The following is a 19,558-nucleotide window of genomic DNA, read 5'->3' as shown; positions in this document are numbered from 1 at the left end:
CCATTGACATCTCTGAGTTAAAAAACAAACAAACAAACAAACACCCAACTCTGAAAAATGCACAAACGCTCGTAGAGAAAGATGAGGTAGCCGTCTCCCGGGAGGACGCCGCCCCCACCCGCTCGCGACCCTCATCCTCGCCCGCGTTCTCTTTGCCTCCCGCCTCCTAGGCCGCGCGCCGAAGGGCGGGGCGGCCCGCAGACGCCGCCGGGCCGGGACTGCGCAGGCGCGGGGGCGGGCTCGCGGGCGGTGTCGCGCGCCGGGCAGTTCGCGCGGGAGCCGGGCGCAGGGGCGCCGGGGCTGCAGGTCAGTGGGAACGGAAGCGCTTGCGGGGCGGAGGGGAAGCTAGGATGGCGACTCCGAGTAGGAAGACGTCGACCCCAAGCTCCCTGGCCTCCAAGAGAGCTCTCCCGAGAGACCCCTCGTCGGAGGTCCCGAGCAAAAGAAAGAGCTCGGCCCCGCCGGCGCCGCCGCCGCTGCCGCTGCAGTCGTCCAGGCCTTTCGTGGAAGGCTCGATCGTCCGTATCGTGATGGAGAACTTCTTGTGAGTGGCCGGAGGCCGCGCCGCGGCGGGGGGGCAAGCTGCGTGGGTGGGTGAGGGTGGGTGGATGTGTGGCCGGCTGTGGGTCTGGTCGTGAATTCAAGTCGGCGTTACCGTGAGGATTTTTACTGAGAGGCCGTGGGGATTGACGTAGGTGTTGGTGTGGTAGGTGTGCGTCTGATGTGATGCGGATATTTTATTCATTCAGCCAGCGTTTTCTGAAGGCGTCATATGGCGGGCAGTGGACGTGGTAGGGAATAGATTTCTGGCGGCAGGGAGTCACGGCCTACAGACGGAGGACATAATCTGTAATTGACCAAAGTATGGGCGCTGGGAACTCACAGGAAGCAACAGTTAAATCAGAGGGGCAGTGACGCTGTGGCAGAATCGTGAAGAGTAAGCAGTTGCCAGGGGGACAAAATGGTGAAGGTTGTCGCGGATGGAGGTTGAAATGTACCAGAAAATTAAGCCTTACTCTCAATTGTTGGACCTCCCAGCAGACCCTTGACCCCTCCAAATCCAGCTATCTTTCCTGGTTCCTTTTCTTTCTCTCCAGACAACTAATAATCATAATAATCGTCTTAGAATTTAGTATGTTTTAGCACAAATACTGTGTATCTCTCTAGCATCTTACATTTCTTTTGATCGAAGCCTTTTTTTTTTTTTTTCTTTAAAGCTTGCACATAGTGGCTTAGGGTAACAGAATTGTGGTAGCAATACCAGCGTGTTTTTCTTACCCCCAAGTATCTATCCTGTGCCAAGTGTAGAAGTAGATGCTTTATTTACACAGTGCTCTCATTCTTGTAACATCTCTTCATCTCCATTGATGAGATGAGCTTGGAAAGGTTAATTTACTCATGTTTACACTGCTAGTAAGTAGCTGAATTGCTGTTTGAGTGCAGGTCAGGAAAGATAAATATAATCAAATGAGTTATCTACCATAATAATATAGATGAGTGTGTGTGTGTGTGTGTGTGTGTGTGTGTGTATGTATTTGTGCCATGGGGCACAAAGGATGAAGTGGTTAATTTCATCCACAACTGTGAGAAAGAGCTTTGTACCGGAGGTTATAAAAGTCTTGAAGGAAGAGTGTTGTAGATGGAACCACCTGCAACAGTTTGTATATTTAGGAAGTGTCTAGTATTTTAGTATGGCTGGAACGTAGGATGTGAGCAAATATGTGAGCAGAGCTGATACTGAAGAGGGAGGCAGCTATTGAGAATCTGCGTTTTCTATACTAAGAAATTCCAATTTCATCCTGTTGGCAACCAGGATGCATTTTAAGCAGGAAATGACATGTGATTTATATTACTCTGGAAGCAGTGTGAAGGATGATTTAGAAAGGGTGCAAGATTGGAGGCAAGAAGACTTACAACAGTAAGGGATGATCAGAGTTTGAACCTTGGAGTAGCAGTGGGAAGTAGGAGCAGAAAGAAGAGATTTGTCAGGATTTGGCTTTAGACTGGGAGGCTGAGGGTAAGAGAGTTATGCAGTATTTTTCTCAAGTCTCTGCCTTGGTTCTTGGTCAGATGTGATGTTATTCAGCAGAAGGAACAATTTGGGGGGAAGAATAGTAAATGCTTTTTGGATCCTGTGATTTGAAGTTTCCTGTGGGACATCTGAAAAAGATCTCACATAGGCAGTGTTTTTAAGGGTCAGGAAAAGTGAACAGGTGAGAGATTTGAAAATCATGCATGTAAGTTGCAGAAATGCTTGAGATTGCCCAAAGGGAAATATTAATAGGAATAGAAGGCCAAGTATAGAGCCCTGGAGGAATGCCAACATTTAAGGATGAGCACAAGAGGACCTCGGACTGAGAAGGAAGTGTTCAGAGAGGCAAGAGGAGAACCATGGGAGAGTATTCTCTCAGAAGCCTAGTGGAAAAAGTGTTTCAAAAATATCTGCTGCACCGGAGTTGGATAATAAGACTGAAAAGAGCCCACTGCGTTTAGCAAGTAGAAAATCTTTTACCCTTTGAAGCCATGGAAGCAGAAAATTTTGCAAGTCCTAGAAGAATGAATGAATGTGAGGAAATAAAGCTTGGGTGTGAAGAGAAAGAAAAAGGTGGCTGCAAAGTGTAGAGCTAGCCTGTTTTATTTTCAGGATGAGTGGACTTTGAGTTTTAGGAATGAGGTAGGAGATAGGAGAGGTAGGCTTAGAGAACCGAAGTGGCCTGGAAGACAGTGGTTACTGGAAGAATTCCTATGAGTGAACCAAGTCCAGTTGGATTAGACGGTAAGGTCAGCTGGCCTTTAAAGGAACTCAAGAAAAACCTGTAGGTAATGTAAAGCAAGAATAAATGTTTTGGCAAAGAAAATATTCACTTCTTATGTCTTAGTAATTTCGCCTTTTTACAATTCAGGACGTATGATGTCTGTGAAGTATCTCCCGGACCTCACTTGAATATGATTATTGGAGCTAATGGGACAGGAAAGTCGAGCATCGTGTGTGCCATTTGTCTTGGGTTGGCAGGCAAACCCGCTTTCATGGGACGGGCAGACAAGGTGAGTTAACAGAAGTATTTTTTAAAAATTTGGAGTTGTGACTTGCTTTTAGTATCGAATCACTTCCTGTATCTCAATTCCTCGGGTGTAACAAACATATAGAGCTTGAATATAAAGAATGAAGTTGGCAGGTAGAGATGGCTGGAGGAGATTGCCACTGTAAAGGTATTTTGGACTATATATGAATCTAGAGAATTCTCCAAGTATGTGACACTTAAAATTCTTAGGAGTAGAGTAAAATGTCTTCTTAAATGTGTATTGTTGGGCTTGTGGAAAGGTGAAGTAAATTTACCAAGGGCAGAAACAAAATTGTGTGGATCTGAAGACTTAAGCTCTGGAGTTGTTTCCCCAGGGGCATTTGCTTACTTTGCACCCTAAAGCCTAGTTTTTGATTGGTTGCTCTGGATTGGGGGTCCTGAAGGTAAAGGAGGGCTAGAAGATGAAACTTGAAGTCAAGCACTGTATTTAGTAGGAAAAATAAACACTGCAGAATGAGATACAGAGTTACTTACTTACTTACCCTGATTGTTAGCTCTGAATTTGGTGGAGAAAAAAAAAAGAATTACTATTATTTTCTATTGAAAAATAATTGACATACGATATTGTATTAGTTTCAGGTATACAATATAGTCAATATTTATATATGTATGAAATGGTCACAATAAGTCTAGTTGCTGTCTATCACTATACAAAGTTGTTAGAATATTATTGACAATATTCCCTATGCTGTAATTACGTCCCTATGTCTTACTTATTTTATAACTGGAAGATTGTACCTCTGAATCCACTTCATCTGTTTTGTCCACTCCCCTGTCTCCCCTCTGGCAATCATCAGTTCTCTGTGTTTATGAGTTTGTTTCTGTTTTGTCTTCCAAAGAATTCTTAACCACAAGCCTTAACACATGTTTAGAGCCACGATTCATCTTACCTCTGTGGCCTGATATCATAAATGATAATTTTAAAGTGGTCCCAGTTAGTAATATCTCCAGGCACCTGGCAGAAGCAGGTGCAAATCCTATGAAGAAAAATACATGAAATTCAGTCCTAAAAATTCTAACGTAAAAGTCCCGAGGAGTTCATGAATCCATACTTAACAATCAAAACATAGGAGGAAATGCCAACACAAATAGCAGATTGCATCATCAGACATGCAAAGCTTGTAGATGGAGAAAATAAACTAGGGATATTTAATTTGTTTAAGGAAATAAAAGAAGTTTGGAAGAATAACAGGAGTAAGTAACAGATGAAGTAAATTCGACACAGAATCAAATAGAACTTAATAAAAATATGTTCCTTGAAGATAGAAATTTGGTGGACAGGTGAAACAAAGCAGACATATTTGAGAAAAGAATTTGTAACTAAAATACTTGAACATATTTCTTAAAATATTATAGAAGTAAAAAGAGAAAAATCAAGGTTAAGACATGGTAGGTAAAGGAAGATGATCCACTGTATGTCTGAGTATTTCCAAAGAGAGACCATAGACGAGGAAAAAACAATATTTCAAGAAACCATGACTGAGAATTTTCTAGAAACCTTAAAGTTTAAATCCTCAGATTCAAGAAGCCTGATCTAGGCAGGATAAATAAAAGAAATACACAAGCAGACATGTTGTAGTGAATTACAGAAGAGCAGGCACAAAAGTATTGTTCTCAGAATGAAAGAAGTGGAAAAAAAAAGAAAGCCTGAAATTCTCTCACTGAAATATTTTTGAAAGTATATAATTTAGGAAGAAGGAAAAATAATCCTGGAAGAAAACTCTTAAGAAGTGAGAAGAAATGTTGAGCAAAAAAAAGGCAAATGTATAGGGAAATTATATGGAAACTGCATAAAATAATGTCTAATTTGTGAAGTTTAGATCAAACCAGATAGAACTGTTGTCTTTTCTGGTAGTAACCAGAGTTAAAACACTCCATGGATTTGTATTGTCAGGGAGAAGTTAAGATAATTGGTTAACTTCCAGTTTATTAAATTAAATATGCATGTTAAAGTTACATAGGTAAACCACTAAAACAATTGAAATTTATAAATCCTCCAAATAAAGATAAAAACATAGAGAGATGGGAAGGAAGAAACAATGACTGCCCAAATAAGACAGAAGAAGCCTTTAGAGAGGAGGAGAAAAGAAACAAATACAGAAAAGGAGATTATTACAAAACATAAAATGGTTGAATAGTCGCAATAATTATTAGTGGTCTAAGTTCATGTTTAATTTGGAAGTCTGCTGGAGTAGATAAAGAAAGAAAGCTCAGTTCTCCTGTTTACAACAAGCCTATTTAAAGTAAAAAGCAACAGAAAAGTTAAAAATGAAAAGATGAAGAAATACATAGGCAAATATATGAAAGAAAGGGATAACTGACTTGATACCAGGCAAAATAGACCTTAAGCAAAAAGTACTTATGGAAGTAGATACGGTCATTAAATATTGATGAAAGGTCCAGTTTAGCAAGAAGGTAATTCATTTCTCAACTTGAATTCACTTAATGTAGGTCTAAAACATATAAACAAAATCAGAATTCCTATTGACAAGTTAACAAATTCATAATCGTGGTTGGAGAGCTATCGGTAATCAGATCAGTCAGATAAAAATTAGAATACGGAAGATTTGAACAACAGTTAAGCTTGAGCTGGTGGTCAGGTTATAAACACTGCGCTAAACACTCGGAGAGCTCACATTCTTTTTAAGCACAAATGGAACATTACTAAATCCACATACTGAGCCATATGCAAATATAAAAAAAGTCAAAAGAATTGCTACCACACATACCATATTCTCTGATCATAATGCTATTAAGAGAGAAACAAGATAAGTAAAGTTTTCCCATTTGTTTGGAATGAAAAATATGCTTCTATATTATATATAGGTCAAAGAAGAAATCTTAATGGAAAATGAAAATAAGAGCAGAAATTAATTAAAAAAAAAAACCAAAACCCAAATCAGTAACTTTTGAGAAGAAAGGTGTTGGGGGTAGATAAAGTAGAAAAAAGGGATGGGGGTGCCTGGGTGGCTCACTCAGTTAAGTGTCCAGCTCTTGATTTCGGCTCTGGTCATGATCTCGTGGTTAGAGGGATCAAGCCCCACTTTGGGCTGTGCTCACAGCGTGGATCTTCCCCCCCTCCCCCTCTCTCTGCTCACACTCTGTCTCTCTTAAAATAAATAAACATTTAAAAAGGAAGAGAAAAAAGGAATGTAAAAATGCAATAAAGATATGTTGTGGGGTGATTGAAACAACTCCAAAATTTAAGTGGAGTTGTTTTTAAAAATAGAGAAGGTTAATTCTTGTTCTTGCTGCTTACCCAGTGTAGGCCCTTTTGTGGTCACTTGGGTACCTAGGCTCATGAGGTCTTCATTTCAATATATACTTCCATGATGGCCACCTTGGGAAAGGGAACTGGCTGTTCATATTTCCTCCAAAAACTCATGTATATTCTACTCACATTTTCACTGGACAGAGCCAGGTAAAACACCACACCTTGCATCAGAGGGAACGAGCAAATGCAGTCCTCCTGTGGGCTTGGAGCAGAGCTGGAGTTTTCATGAACTGTTGTAATGCCTACCACCAGGGCATTATCAGAATGCAGTCAAGATTTAAATGATTATAAGAGAATATCATGGTGCCTGCATGTGTCTGCCACTGTGGTGCTGCTTCTGTTGGGCCGTGTGCCTTGTGCACTGGGCTCAGCGGCCGCTGCCCACCGGGCCTGCCCTGCTGGGGACAAAGCTTTTGTTGAATTCGTGAGTGATGAAATTGAGGAGGAAAAGAAGATCTGGAAGCATAAATTCCTCCCCAAGATGTCCCGTGGTTGAGAGCTGGAAATGTATGGGACAGAAACCAAATTATTGCAGAAAGGTGCTGGAGAGAAGGTCACTATCACTTCAACATTAACAATAGCATGCTGCTACCATTTGATGGGGGGGAGGAGCCCTCCAAAGGGCAGAAGATTGAAGAACAGTCTGAATTGATGGCCACTCTCAATTTCTTGGAAGTTACAAAGAATGGCTTAGTGCTGGACTGTCACTGTCCAGAAGATGAGGTTGGGCACGAAGAGGAGGTTGGGAGTGATGTTTTCTCATCAGGGAAGTGAGCTATTGATCCATTGGCAAGTCTGCGTGGAAGGATATGAATTACACACTCAACACTGGTCCCCTGGGCTGAACTTTATATGACCACCTGATGGATTTCCCAGTGGACTGAGGATAACACTTTGGCAGATGAGTTGGTAGACTCAGCACAGCCCTGGAGCACCAGGAATACATGACTTTTTTCAAAGATCTCTAAGGTTTGTCAAGAGCCAGTAAAGCAGGCAAGATGTTGAACCCCTTAATTTTATGGCCGGCTTTGGCCAGGGAACAAAGCTACTCCGAAGCCAGACACACATGTACTTTGAGATAATTTTCATGCTAATATCATGGAAAATCATTCAAATTTAAATTATTTCCCTTGCCCTCTTACTTACTCATTTATGTCCTCTCTATAAATCTGTTGTTCCTGGAGTTTTGGATAATATAATGATGGACAATAAAATTGATTTATCTCCTCCAAAAAAACAAAAAAGACTATTATGAACAACTTCATGCTAGTAAAGCTTAAATTCTTAAAGTTGTAAATGTATAGTAGGTTTCTACCAATGTATAAATGATTCAAGCTGATTCTTAGTAGAAAAAAATCAGCTGTTAAATTTTTTCCTAGGACATCAAAGACCATTAGTTTTAACAACGGTCATTTTGTATTTTACACAAAGAACATGACTTAGGTACCAGAATCCATCAAGGAAAGAATGGGAAAACTATAAGCTAGTCTTACTCATGAGTATAGGAGCAAAAATCTCAAGAAAAAGGAACTATAGTCTGATGAATCTAATACATAAAATGCATCATACATTGTGACCAAATAGAATTTATTCAAGGAATGAGAGATTGAACATTAGAAAAAAATGAACACATCACGTTTTATTTTTATTTTTTACATGTCACATTTTAAAGGACAACTGCATGAGCATCTCAGAGAAAAAGCATTAAGTTCCACAGTAATTTATGATTTAAAAAACTCTTAGCAAATTAGGAGTAGAGGATACCTTTCTTTTTTCTTTTTTTATGAATATAATTTGTCAAATTGGCTTACATACAACACCCAGAGCTCATCCCAAAAAGTGCTCTCCTCAATGCCTATCACCCATTTTCCCTCTCCCTCACCACCACCCCCCCATCCACCCTTAGTTTGTTCTCTATATTTGAGTTTCTTGTGGTTTGCCTCCCTCCCTCTCTGTTTGTATCTATTTTTTCCCCCTTCCCTTCCCCTGTGGTCTTCTGTTCACTTTCTCAAGATCTACATATGAGTGAAAACATGATACCTGTCCTTCTCTTACTGACTTATTTCATTCCATGATACCTTCCAGTTCCATCCACATTGCTGCAAATGGCATGATTTCATTCTTTCTCGTTGCCAAGCAGTATTCCATTGAATATATAAACTTCATCTTTATCCATTCATCAATTGATGGACATTTAGGCTCTTTCTATAATTTGTTGAAAGCGCTGCTATAAACATTGAGGTACATATGCCCCTGTGCATCACCACTCCTGTATCCCTTGGGTAAATACCTAGCATTGCTATTGCTGGGTCATAGGGTAGCTCGATTTTTAATTATTTGAGGAACCTCCACACTGTTTTCCAGACAGCTGTACCAGTTTGCATTCCCACCAGCAGTGCAAGAGGTTTCCTGTTTCTCCGCATCCTTGCCAGCATCTGTGGTTTCCTGATTTGTTTATTTTAGCCACTCTGACCAGTGTGAGGTGGTATCTCAGTGTGGCTTTGATTTGTATTTCCCTGGCGATGAGTGACGTTGAGCATCTTTTCATGTGTCTGTTGCCATCTGGCTGTTTTCTTTGGATAAGTGCCTGTTCATGTCTTCTGCCCATTTTTTTACTGGATTATTTGTTTTTCAGGGTTGAGTTTGGAAAGTTCACTATAGATTTTGGATACTAACCCTTTATCTGATATGTCATTTGCAAATATTGTTTCCCATTCTGTCAGTCACCTTTCAGTTTTGTTGATTGTTTCCTTTGCACTGCAGAAGCTTTTTATCTTGATGAGGTCCCAGTAGTTCATTTTTGCTTTTAATTCCCTTGCCTTTGGAGATGTGTCGAGTAAGAAATTGCTGCAGCTGAGGTCAAAGAGGTTGTTCCCTGCTTTTTCTCTAGGGTTTTGATGGTTTCCTGTCTCACATTTAGGCCTTTCATCCATTTTGAGTTTATTTTTGTGTATGGTGTAAGAAGGTGGTGTAGTTTCATTCTTCTGCATGTTGCTGTCCAGTTCTCCCAGCACCATTTGCTAAAAAGACTGTCTTTTTTCCATTGGATGTTCTTTCCTGCTTTGTCAAAGATTAGTTGGCCCTACATTTGTGGGTCCAGTTCTGGGTTCTCTATTCTATTCCATTGGTCTATGTGTCTGTTTTTGCACCAATACATACCATGCTGCCTTGATGATTACAGCTTTGTAGTAGAAGCTCAAGTCTGGGATTGTGATGCCTCCCGCTTTGGTTTTCTTCTTCAATATTATTTTGGCTATTCGGGATCTTTTGTGGTTCCATACAAGTTTTAGGATTGTTTGTTCTAGCTTTGAGAAGGATGCCAGTGCAAGTTTGATTGGGATTGCATTGAATGTGTAGATTGCTTTGGGTAGTATTGACATTTTAACAAGATTTATTCTTCCAATCCATGGGCACAGAATGTTTTCCCATTTCTTTGTATCTTCAGTTTTCTTCATAAGCTTTCTGTAGTTTTCAGCATATAGGTCTTTTACATCTTTGGTTAAGTTTATTCCTAGGTATTTTATGCTTCTTGGTACAATTGTAAATGGGATCGATTTCTTTCTTTCTTTCTCTTTCTGTTGCTTCATTATTGGTGTATAAAAATGCAGCTGATTTCTGTACATTGATTTTGTACCCTGCAACTTTACTGAATTCATGTATCAGTTCTAGGAGTCTTTTGGTGGAGTCTTGTGGGTTTTCCATGTAGAGTATCATGTTGTCTGTGAAAAGTGAAAGTTAGACTTTGCCAATTTTGATGACTTTTATTTCATTTTGTTGTCTGATTGCTGAGGCTAGGACTTCCAACACTATGTTAAACAACAGTGGTGAGAGTGGACATCCCTGTCGTGTTCCTGATCTCAGGGGGAAAGCTCTCAGTTTTTCCCCTTTGAGGATGATATTAGCTGCAGGCTTTTCATATATGGCTTTTATGATGTTTAAATATGTTCCTTCTATCCGTACTTTCTCGAGGGTTTTTATTAAGAAAGGATGATGTATTTTGTCAAATGCTTTTTCTGCATTTATTGACAGGATTATATGGTTCTTATCCTTTGTTTTGTTAATGTGATGTATCACACTGATTGATTTGCAAATATTGAACCAGCCCTGCAGCCCAGGTATGAATCCCACTTGATCATGGTGAATAATTCCTATATGATGTTGAACTCGATTTGCTAGTATCTTGTTAAGAATTTTTACATCTATGTTCATCAGGGATATTGGCTTGTAGTTCTCCTTTTTTGTGGGGTCTCTGTCTGGTTTAAGAATCAAGATAATGCTGGCTTCATAGAATGAGTCTGGAAGTTTTTTGGGAATCTGTTTTTTGGGAATGGCTTGAGAAGGATAGGTATTAATTCTGCTTTAAATGTCTGGTAGAATTCCCCACGGAACCCATCTGGTCCAGGACTCTCAATTTGCTGGGAGATTTTTGATAACTGATTCAGTTTCTTCACTAGTTACAGACGGGTCTGTTGAAATTTTCTATTTCTTCCTGTTTGAGTTTGGGTAGTGTGTGGGTGTCTAGGAATTTCTGAGGGATTGGTTCTGATAAATCCATTTTCATTCATGATTTTATCTATTTTGGTCTTCCTTTTGAGAAGTCTGGCTAGGGGTTCATCACTTTTGTTTGTTTTTTTCAAACAACCAACTTTTGGTTTCATTGGTCTGTTCTTTTGTTTTTTGTTTCTATATTGTTTATTTCTGCTCAGATCTTATTATTTCTCTTCCTCTGCTGGGTTTAGGGTTTCTTTGCTGTTCTGCTTCTAGTTCCTTTAGGTGTGCTGTTAGATTTTGTATTTGGGATTTTTCTTGTTTCTTGAGATAGGCCTGGATTGCAATGAATTTTCCTCTTAGGATTGCCTTTGCTGCATCCCAAAGGGTTTGGATTGTAGTATTTTCATTTTCATTTGTTTCCATATATTTTTTAATCCTTCTTTAATTGCCTGGTTGATCCACTCATTCTTTAGTAGGATGTTTTTTAACCTGCATGAATTTGGAGGTTTTCCAAACTTTTTCCTGTGGTTGATTTCAAGTTTCATAGCATTATGATCTGAATGTGTACATGGTATGATCTCAGTTCTTTTGTATTTATTGAGGGCTATTTTGTGAGCCAGTATGTGATCTATCTTAGAGAATGTTCCACGTGCACTTGAGAAGAATGTGTATTCTGTTGCTTTGGGGTGAAAAGTTCTAAATATATCTGTCAAGTCCATCTGGTCCAGTGTATCATTCTTTATGGGTTTTCTGTCTAGATGATCTGTCCATTGTTGTAAGTGGAGTATTAAAGTTCCCTGCAATGACCACATTCTTACCAATGAAAGTGCTTAGGTTTGTGATTAATTCCTTTATATATTTGGGTTCTTCCAAATTTGGTGCATAAACATTTGTAATCGTTATCTCTTCTTGATGAATAGACACTGTAATTATTATAGAATGCCCTTCCTCATCTCTTGTTACAGTCTTTAGTTTAAAATCTAGTTTGTCTGATATAAGTATAGCTACTCCAGCTTTCTTATGACTTCCACTAGCATGATAGATGGTTCTCTATCCCCTCACTTTCAATCTGAAGGTGTTCTCAGGTCTAAAATGTGTTTCTTGTAGACAGCAAATAGATGGGTCTTATTTTTTGTATCCATTCTGATACCCTGTGTCTTTGATTGGAGCATTTAGTCCATTTACATTCAGTGTTGTTATTGAAAGATATGGGTTTAGAGTCATTGTGTTATCTGTAGGTTTCATGCTTGTAGTGGTGTCTCTGGTCCTTTGTGGTCTTTGCAATACTCACACAGTCCCCCTTAGGATCTCTTGTAGGGCTGATTTAGTGGTGATGAATTCCTTCAGTTTTTGTTTGTTTGGGAAAACCTTTATTTCTCCTTCTATTCTGAATGACAGACTTGCTGGATAAAGGATTCTTGGATGCATATTTTTCCTATTCATCACGATGAAAATTTCCTGCCACTCCTTTTGGGCCTGCCAAGTTTCAGTAGACAAGTCTGCCACTACCCTTTTGTGTCTGCCTTATATGTTCACCCTGTAGGTGAGGGCTGTTTATTCCTGGCCGCTTTCAGAATTCTCTCTTTATCTTTATATTTTGCCAGTTTCACTATGACATGTCATATAGAAGATTGATTCAAGTTACATCTGAATGGAGTTCTCTGTACCTCCTGGATTTCCATGTCTGGTTCCTTCCCCAGATTGGGGAAGTTCTCAGCTATGATTTGTTAAGCACACCTTTGGCCCCTTTCTCTCTCTCTTCTTCTGGAACTCCTGTGATATGGAATTCGCTGCATTTCATTGAGTCACTTAGCTCTCTAATTCTCTCCTTGTGATCCAGAATGTTTTTATTTCTCTTTTTCTCAGCTTCATCTTTTTCCATAATTTTATCTTCTATATCAACTATTCTCCCCTCTGCCTCTTCAATTGTGGCTGTCCCCACCTCTAGTTTATTTTGCACCTTGTTTACAACATTTTTGAATTCATCATGACTATTTTTTGGTTCCTTGATCTCTGCAGTGGTAGATTCTCTGGTGTCTTCTGTGCTTTTTTCAAGTCCAGCAATTAATCTTATGACTGTTCTAAATTCTTGTTCAGTTATATTGTTTATATCTGTTTTGAGCAATTTGTTAGCTGTCATTTCTTCCTGGACTTTCTTTTGAGGGGCATTCTTCCATTTCATCATTTTGGGTAGTTTTTTGTCCCTTATGTGTTTTAAAAGCTTGTTATGTGCCCTACACCTGCGAGCACTACTATATTAAAGTGGGGTAGTACACTGTCTGGGGCCTGGCCCTTCAGGAGGTGTTTTTTGGAGAGTGTCACTTGCCCTCTGTTGTTGTAGTGTAGTTACTTTATCTCCCTACTTGTAGTGATGTTTTGAACCCTCCACTAGGTGTGCTTTGATTTGTTCCTTGAAGTGTCCTAGAAAGGAAAACAAAGAAACAAAAAACAAACAGAAAACAAAAACACCCAAACACACAAACAAACCCCAAAAACAAAAATCCAGAAACATCAGCCACAAGTAAACAATAGGGTAGAGGAGGTGTTGGTAGAAGAGGCCTTGTCCCAAACAAAGAGAGAAATGACAGGAGCAGGGAAAAAGAACGAATAAAAATTGACCAGAAAAACTATAGGGCTTAATCCAGAGAGTGAGAAAGGGGAATAAAGAAGGAGGTGTGGAACACGTATCAAGAGAATGGATTAAATATGTCTGCTTAAACGAACCGACAACCAGAGTAACCAGACTAGAGGAGGGAAGAGATAAGAAGGAGAAAAGGAAGGAAGAATATATCTATACAGTAAGAACTGTCTGAGAATTAAATCAGGCAATTAAATCAGTGCAACAGCGCTGGTCTGGAGGAAGGGCCGTCTGGTTCATCAGCTTCAATCCCACTCCAGTAGATACGCAGTTACCAGTCACGGAGGGGCGTGGTTTGGTGTAAGCAGGTCCTGCCTCCACTGTGGGCCCCGCTGTCCCTTTGCTGAAGTCTCCCCTTGTTGGTGATGGGAAGAAAAATGACGACACCGAAGTCTCTCCTCCATGGACCAGGTGTCCCAAACCACTCTTCTGGAGCAGTCTCACTGTGCCATGGGCACAAGTGAGGCGGTTTGTCCTGCTCCGCCAGCTCCTGTGCCTTGGCGTTTGGCAAACTCCTGCTCCGTTCACCCAGGTACTGGGGAAGTTCCTCTCAACGCTGCCGCATGAGTCGTCTGGCTGGCAGATGCAGGCAGGCTTTGGCCTGCCCCACTGTACTCCAGGGAGGGGATTGCTTTCTCCTACTGTGGACAGTGCCCTTGGCCTAGGCAGCTAGCCTGGGGCCGGCTCCCCTCTTACCCAGGTGTGCGACCCGGGCAGCCTGCCCCAGTCTGGAGAAAGCCCTTCAGAGATTGGCTCCTTCTATGTCCTGGTCCCTGTTTTTTTTTCTTGTCCACATACAGTCCTGTGCTTCCCCAGCTGCTCTTTCTCTTCCCTTTGTCTCTCCACAGAAGGGGAACCCTCCCCTCTGTTCATTTTCTCTCTCCCAGTTCACAATCACCCACCTATGGCTGGTCAGGTTGTCCCTGTGGGTCCCTGTAAGCAACTGTCTCTTTTCCTCCCGGACTTTGGAGTTCAGCATCCTTTAGCTTCAACACTGCTTTGTTTGTGAGATGAGGGAACTTAGGATCCCCCTACTTGTCCTCTATGTTGGCCCGTCCTTCAAGGATACCTTTCTTAATTGCATAAAAGACAGCTAAAATATACAGCAAGTTAAAGAACAAGTCAAGGTTGCCTACTATCTGTCACTCCTATTCAGCATTGTACTTGAAGTTCTAGACAGAACAGGAAGGTAAAACAAAAGATACAAGTTGGAAAGAAAGAAAAGTCATTTATAGGTTATATGAATGTTTGCAACGAAAACCACAAAAGAGTCCTCAGATAAGCCTTCTGATGAATTAATATGAAAATTTATTAAGATTGCTAAATACAAGATTATATAACAAATCTGTTGCATTTCTGTACACTAACAACAGAAAAATACAATTAAAACTTGATATCATTTACAGTAGCAACAAAAATGCAGCTTACATAGCAATAAGTTAACAAAGGATATGTAAGACTTACACACAATGTAGAAATTATACAACTTTTTTGAAAATATTAGGAGTTTATAATAGATGGAGAGATGTACAGTATGAACGGGCTGGAAGACCTAATATAAAAATTTCATTCTTCACATTGATGTACATATCAGCATCGTTCCAGTCATAGTTACAAGCAGGTTCTGAAATTCAGATGGAAGAGCAAAGGGCCAAGAATAGCTAAGATACTCATAAAGAAATTCAACACAATGGGAAAACTTGCCCTCTCAGGTATCAAGATTTAACATGAAGTTAAGACATCGTGTAGAATGTTATTCAGCCATGAAAAAGAATGAAATCTTGACATTTGCAACAGCCTGAATGGACCTAGAGGGTGTTATACTAAGTGAAATACGTTAGGGAAAGACAAATACCATATGATTTCACTTGTATGTGGAATCTAAAACAAAATAAAACAACCCACAAACAGACTAACAGACTCCAATATAGAACCAAGTGGTGGTTGCCAGAAGGGAAGAAGACAGATCTTACCCTGAGTGGTAGGGTTTTTGGTTTTTTTTTTTAATTTTTTTTAATGTTTTTATTTATTTTTGAGACAGAGAGAGACAGAGCATGAGCAGGGGAGGGGCAGAGAGAGAGGGAGACACAGAATCTGAAGCAGGGTCCAGGCTCTGAGCTGTCAGCACAGAGCCCGACGCAGGGCTCGAACTCACAGACTATGAGATCATGACCTGAGCTGAAGTCGGATGCTCAACCAACTGAGCCACCCAGATGCCCCTTGAGTGGTAGGGTTTTTGAAGAAGACTGTGGAGTGCAGGGTTTCTTAGGTGGCACATTGCAGACCTTTGGGTATCCCTAGATATATTTAGGGGCTGCACAAGTTCTCACTAAAAACATGTTTAATGTTGTATTTACAGTTAAATCCTGGTATGAAAATTTAACACTAGCATCTTCTATATCATCCATATGTACACTTGATAATAAGAACTGCCTCATGATTTTTTTCCTTCTTAGTGGTACCAAGTATTTTAACTGATGCAAGGCAGTGAGCAGATAGCACTCTTACAAAGATGCCATTGTTTTTTCATGTTTATGAAGAAACTAAAACAGTTTAAGTAGCCTCGTCAGAATCAAACAACTTATATGTTTATGGCAGAGTTGAGATTGGAATCTGAGTGGTGTATATTAATGCCTGTACTCTTAATCATTAAGCTGTACTTACTAGTTACAAGGCAAGTCCTCCTTTTTCATCTTTCTGGGCATCAGTTTCATCATCCGTAAAAGGGATGTAATATATACCTCATGAGATTGGTTATGAGTATTAAAAAAGGAAATTATAAATTGCTTAGCAGAGTAGCATATGGTAACGCATATTAATAAATGTTCACTGTTGTGGTTTCAGTTGTCATCATTGCCGTTACCACTATTAAAAAGATAATTATTTGCAAGGTATATTTTCACTTTTTTTTTTTTTTTTTTTAAGAATTATTTATAGCCTGATTCAAGATCCAGTCTGATTTATTGTTTTAGGCCCAGGGTCTGTCTCAGGCTTTTGGTCATACATGTATACAAACTAGCTTAAATATGAAATATGTCTGTTTTATCCCATAGATTGTACTTAAATTGTATTTCCTATGTGTATTGCTCTTTTTAAGAGAATGACAATTATATCTTCATTAATGACAGGATGGGTAATATTAGAGTGATTGTTGATATTTTATCGGTGCCACTCCAAAGAAGTCTCCAGTGGTAATAAGGAGATTTGGTATGGCTCTATAGTTAAACTGTAGAACCTATTTTCCCACTGGCTTTTTTGCCTATAAGGGGAGTTTTTAGTAGAGAGGCTAAGCACACAGACTCTGGAGCCAGATTATGTGGGTTCAGTTCTTTGCTCTGTATCACTTGCTGGCTTTGTCACGAGTTTTTTAAGAGGCTGTCTGGCACATAGAATGTTCGGTAAATGGTAACTAATTTTTGTCACTGGTGGGTGGAAACAATGGAGGGACTCAAATCTGGGAAAGTGATAGGAGTGGACAGAGAAAATACTTAATGAAAGAATTTTAATTTGATAAATAATAATGACTTCACTAAATCTGGGATAACCTGGGAATGTCATCGCTCAGTGCATATTGTTTTTTTTTTACTCTAGGTTGGCTTTTTTGTGAAGAGAGGATGTTCCAAAGGAATGGTTGAAATTGAATTGTAAGTGTTAAAAGTACTGAAACCACCGTTTTCTGTACAATTTCTTGATGTTCATGCATTCCTCATGACTTTAGAAAACAGTAATAACATAACGTTATGATGTAAATGTTGGAACTACTATTTCAAGGATGTTTTATCCAGAGAAGTTATTTTTTTAAGGTGTCTTTTAAAAACTAAATTGTAAGAATTTTTTTCAATAGAATTCTTAAAGAAATTACCTCTTGGCAGCCATTTCTGATGGATCAGAGTTAGTATTCAAGATGACACCAGTTAACCCTCCTTCGTGTATATACTTTCAGTCTTTTTTACACAGGTTTGTTTACTGCTTAGTTGATTTTTAGTGTTGTTTTTTGGAGTGTTCTACAAAGTCCTGGAATTTCTAGCTTTAGGTTTTAAAAATTATCTGATAGCCTCATCGTTTTATAGGATATGGGGATATGATCTTTTTACTCAAAAACTGTGGGGGAGATGTTATATTTATATAGCAATGAGAAATAGGCATACACAAAAGATTATACTCAGTTCATTAAAATGTAATGATAGTATTTTACTGAAAGATATAAAACCAAGACTTGAATAAATGGAGAAGCTTACTATGTTCCTAGAAGCATATAGTTAATATCATTATTAACATATCAGTCTTTTCCAAATTAATATATAAATTTGACACAATTCCAATCAGAGTATCAACAGGTAAGTTTGATTCTAAAGTTTATCTGGGAGAATAAATGTGCTGGAAAACCCAAGAAGATTTTGGAAAAGTAGAGTCATGAATAAGGTATTTGTGTACTAGATGTTAGAGTGGACTATAATCCTGTTGATAGTGTGGTGTATTAGTACAGAAAATTGGAGGAGCAGAATGGAAAAAGTAGGGACAGACCTGAATATGTAACAGGATTTATTGTAAAGATGGCAGTTTAAGCTTAGGCTATAAATTACTCAAATTGAAGTAAGTTAATTGGCTATTAATTTTGTTAACATAAATTTAGAGGTTTATCAAATATTCATGAATAAAACCTAGATGTGTTAAAGGCTGAGTGAAAAAATATGTAACTTTTGAAAATAATAGGGAAAAAAAATGTAGATTTCTTTAAGTCTTAGAAGAAGGAGGCTCTTCCAAGCACATAAAAGGAAGATAGGAAATTTAGATTGCATCCACATGCAGCTGAAAATAATGGTACTGTAATTAAAAATGAGTGATAGACGGGAGAAAACATTTTCAGCACAAATAACCTGTACATGTCTTAAATTTACTAAAATACCAAGTCTCATGCAAGTCAGTAAAATTACTAACTGGTAAAAGAAACAAACAAAAAAATTTAACACCAAGTAAAATAAGTGGCCAAAATTATAAAAAGGATATAACTCATTAGTTATCAAGGAAATCAAAATGAGGACTTTTTTCCTTTTAGCTTAGAAAAATTTTTAAATAAAATTTAGTAATATGAAGGTATAGAGAAGTGAATCCTGTCATGTACTGTGGGAATGTAAGCACTTTATCTTACTTGGGAGTATATTATCAGGTTTTAAATAAATCTTTGATCCGGTTACTGTCGTAGACATTGTTTACTCATTTGCACAAAATTAGCCTTTTCCTAATTTTAATAGTGAAAAATTGTAAACACCCCAAATGTCTATCGTCTGGTAAATGACTAAACAAAATGTGATACATTCACACAATATCTTATTCAGCTACAGAAAGGCAGGAAGTACTGATGGATCCTGTGACATGGGTGAACCTGGAGAACGTGCTTGGTGGAAGAAGCCAGACACAAATGCTACAGACTGTATCACTGCATTTATATGAAATGTCCAGAATAGGCAAATCTCCAGAGACAGAAAATAGATTTGTGGCTGCTTAGGAAGGAGGAGTGGAGAGAATAGGGAGTGACGACTTAACAGGTTTGGGCTCCTTTTTGGGGGTGGTGAAGAGATTTCGGAAATAGATGGTGGTGATGGTGACACAACCTTGTGAATATGTTAAAGACCATTGTTGAAGCACATCTTCCTTCAACTATACACCTAAAAATGGTTAAAGTGGTAAATTTTATGTTATGCACATTTTACCACAATGAAAAAAGCATTGATTCGTATATTTAAAATGGTATGTGAATTATATCTCCATTAGCCAAAGATAACTCCTGTGTTAACCTTGGTACCATTGATGGGTCACAGTGGTTTCTTCGATATTGCAACTGACATAAATATATGAAGCCAGGTATATTTCTGACATACAGAGGAAGTGTTAATACTTAAGTTTCAGTGTCTTTTACGGATGGCAGCAGGTGTTAAGCATTCCTGATTTTCTACTCCATCACCATGGCCCAATTGTTTTCTTACTTCTCTGAAGAGGCACACATGCTGGCATGCAATAGCCACTAGCTGTAATAATCTAACCAAGTGACCATGAACCAGAGTTCTGTTACCA

The 19,558-nt window shown here is 38.9% G+C and overlaps 1 protein-coding gene and 1 pseudogene across 2 annotated transcripts in view; both read left to right on the top strand.

Annotated features, from left to right (window-relative positions):
• The first annotated feature begins 271 nt into the window (after positions 1-271).
• Positions 272-19,558, top strand: part of SMC5 (structural maintenance of chromosomes 5) — a 97,068-nt gene continuing 77,781 nt past the window's right edge. For both annotated transcript variants that reach the window (XM_047829558.1, XM_047829557.1), the window contains exons 1-3: positions 272-544; positions 2,904-3,045; positions 17,078-17,130. In XM_047829558.1, the coding sequence (XP_047685514.1) occupies positions 351-544; positions 2,904-3,045; positions 17,078-17,130 (389 nt within the window). In that variant the 5' untranslated portion in view covers positions 272-350. The remainder of the gene's footprint in view (positions 545-2,903; positions 3,046-17,077; positions 17,131-19,558) is intronic.
• LOC125150445 (complement component 1 Q subcomponent-binding protein, mitochondrial-like) lies at positions 6,596-7,325 on the top strand (annotated as a pseudogene).

This window comes from Prionailurus viverrinus, chromosome D4, assembly GCF_022837055.1.
Source record: "Prionailurus viverrinus isolate Anna chromosome D4, UM_Priviv_1.0, whole genome shotgun sequence".
In the NCBI taxonomy this organism is placed as follows: Eukaryota; Metazoa; Chordata; class Mammalia; order Carnivora; family Felidae; genus Prionailurus; species Prionailurus viverrinus.
Note: the sequence above shows the minus strand (reverse complement) of the source record. Positions and strands in the feature narration are given on the sequence as shown.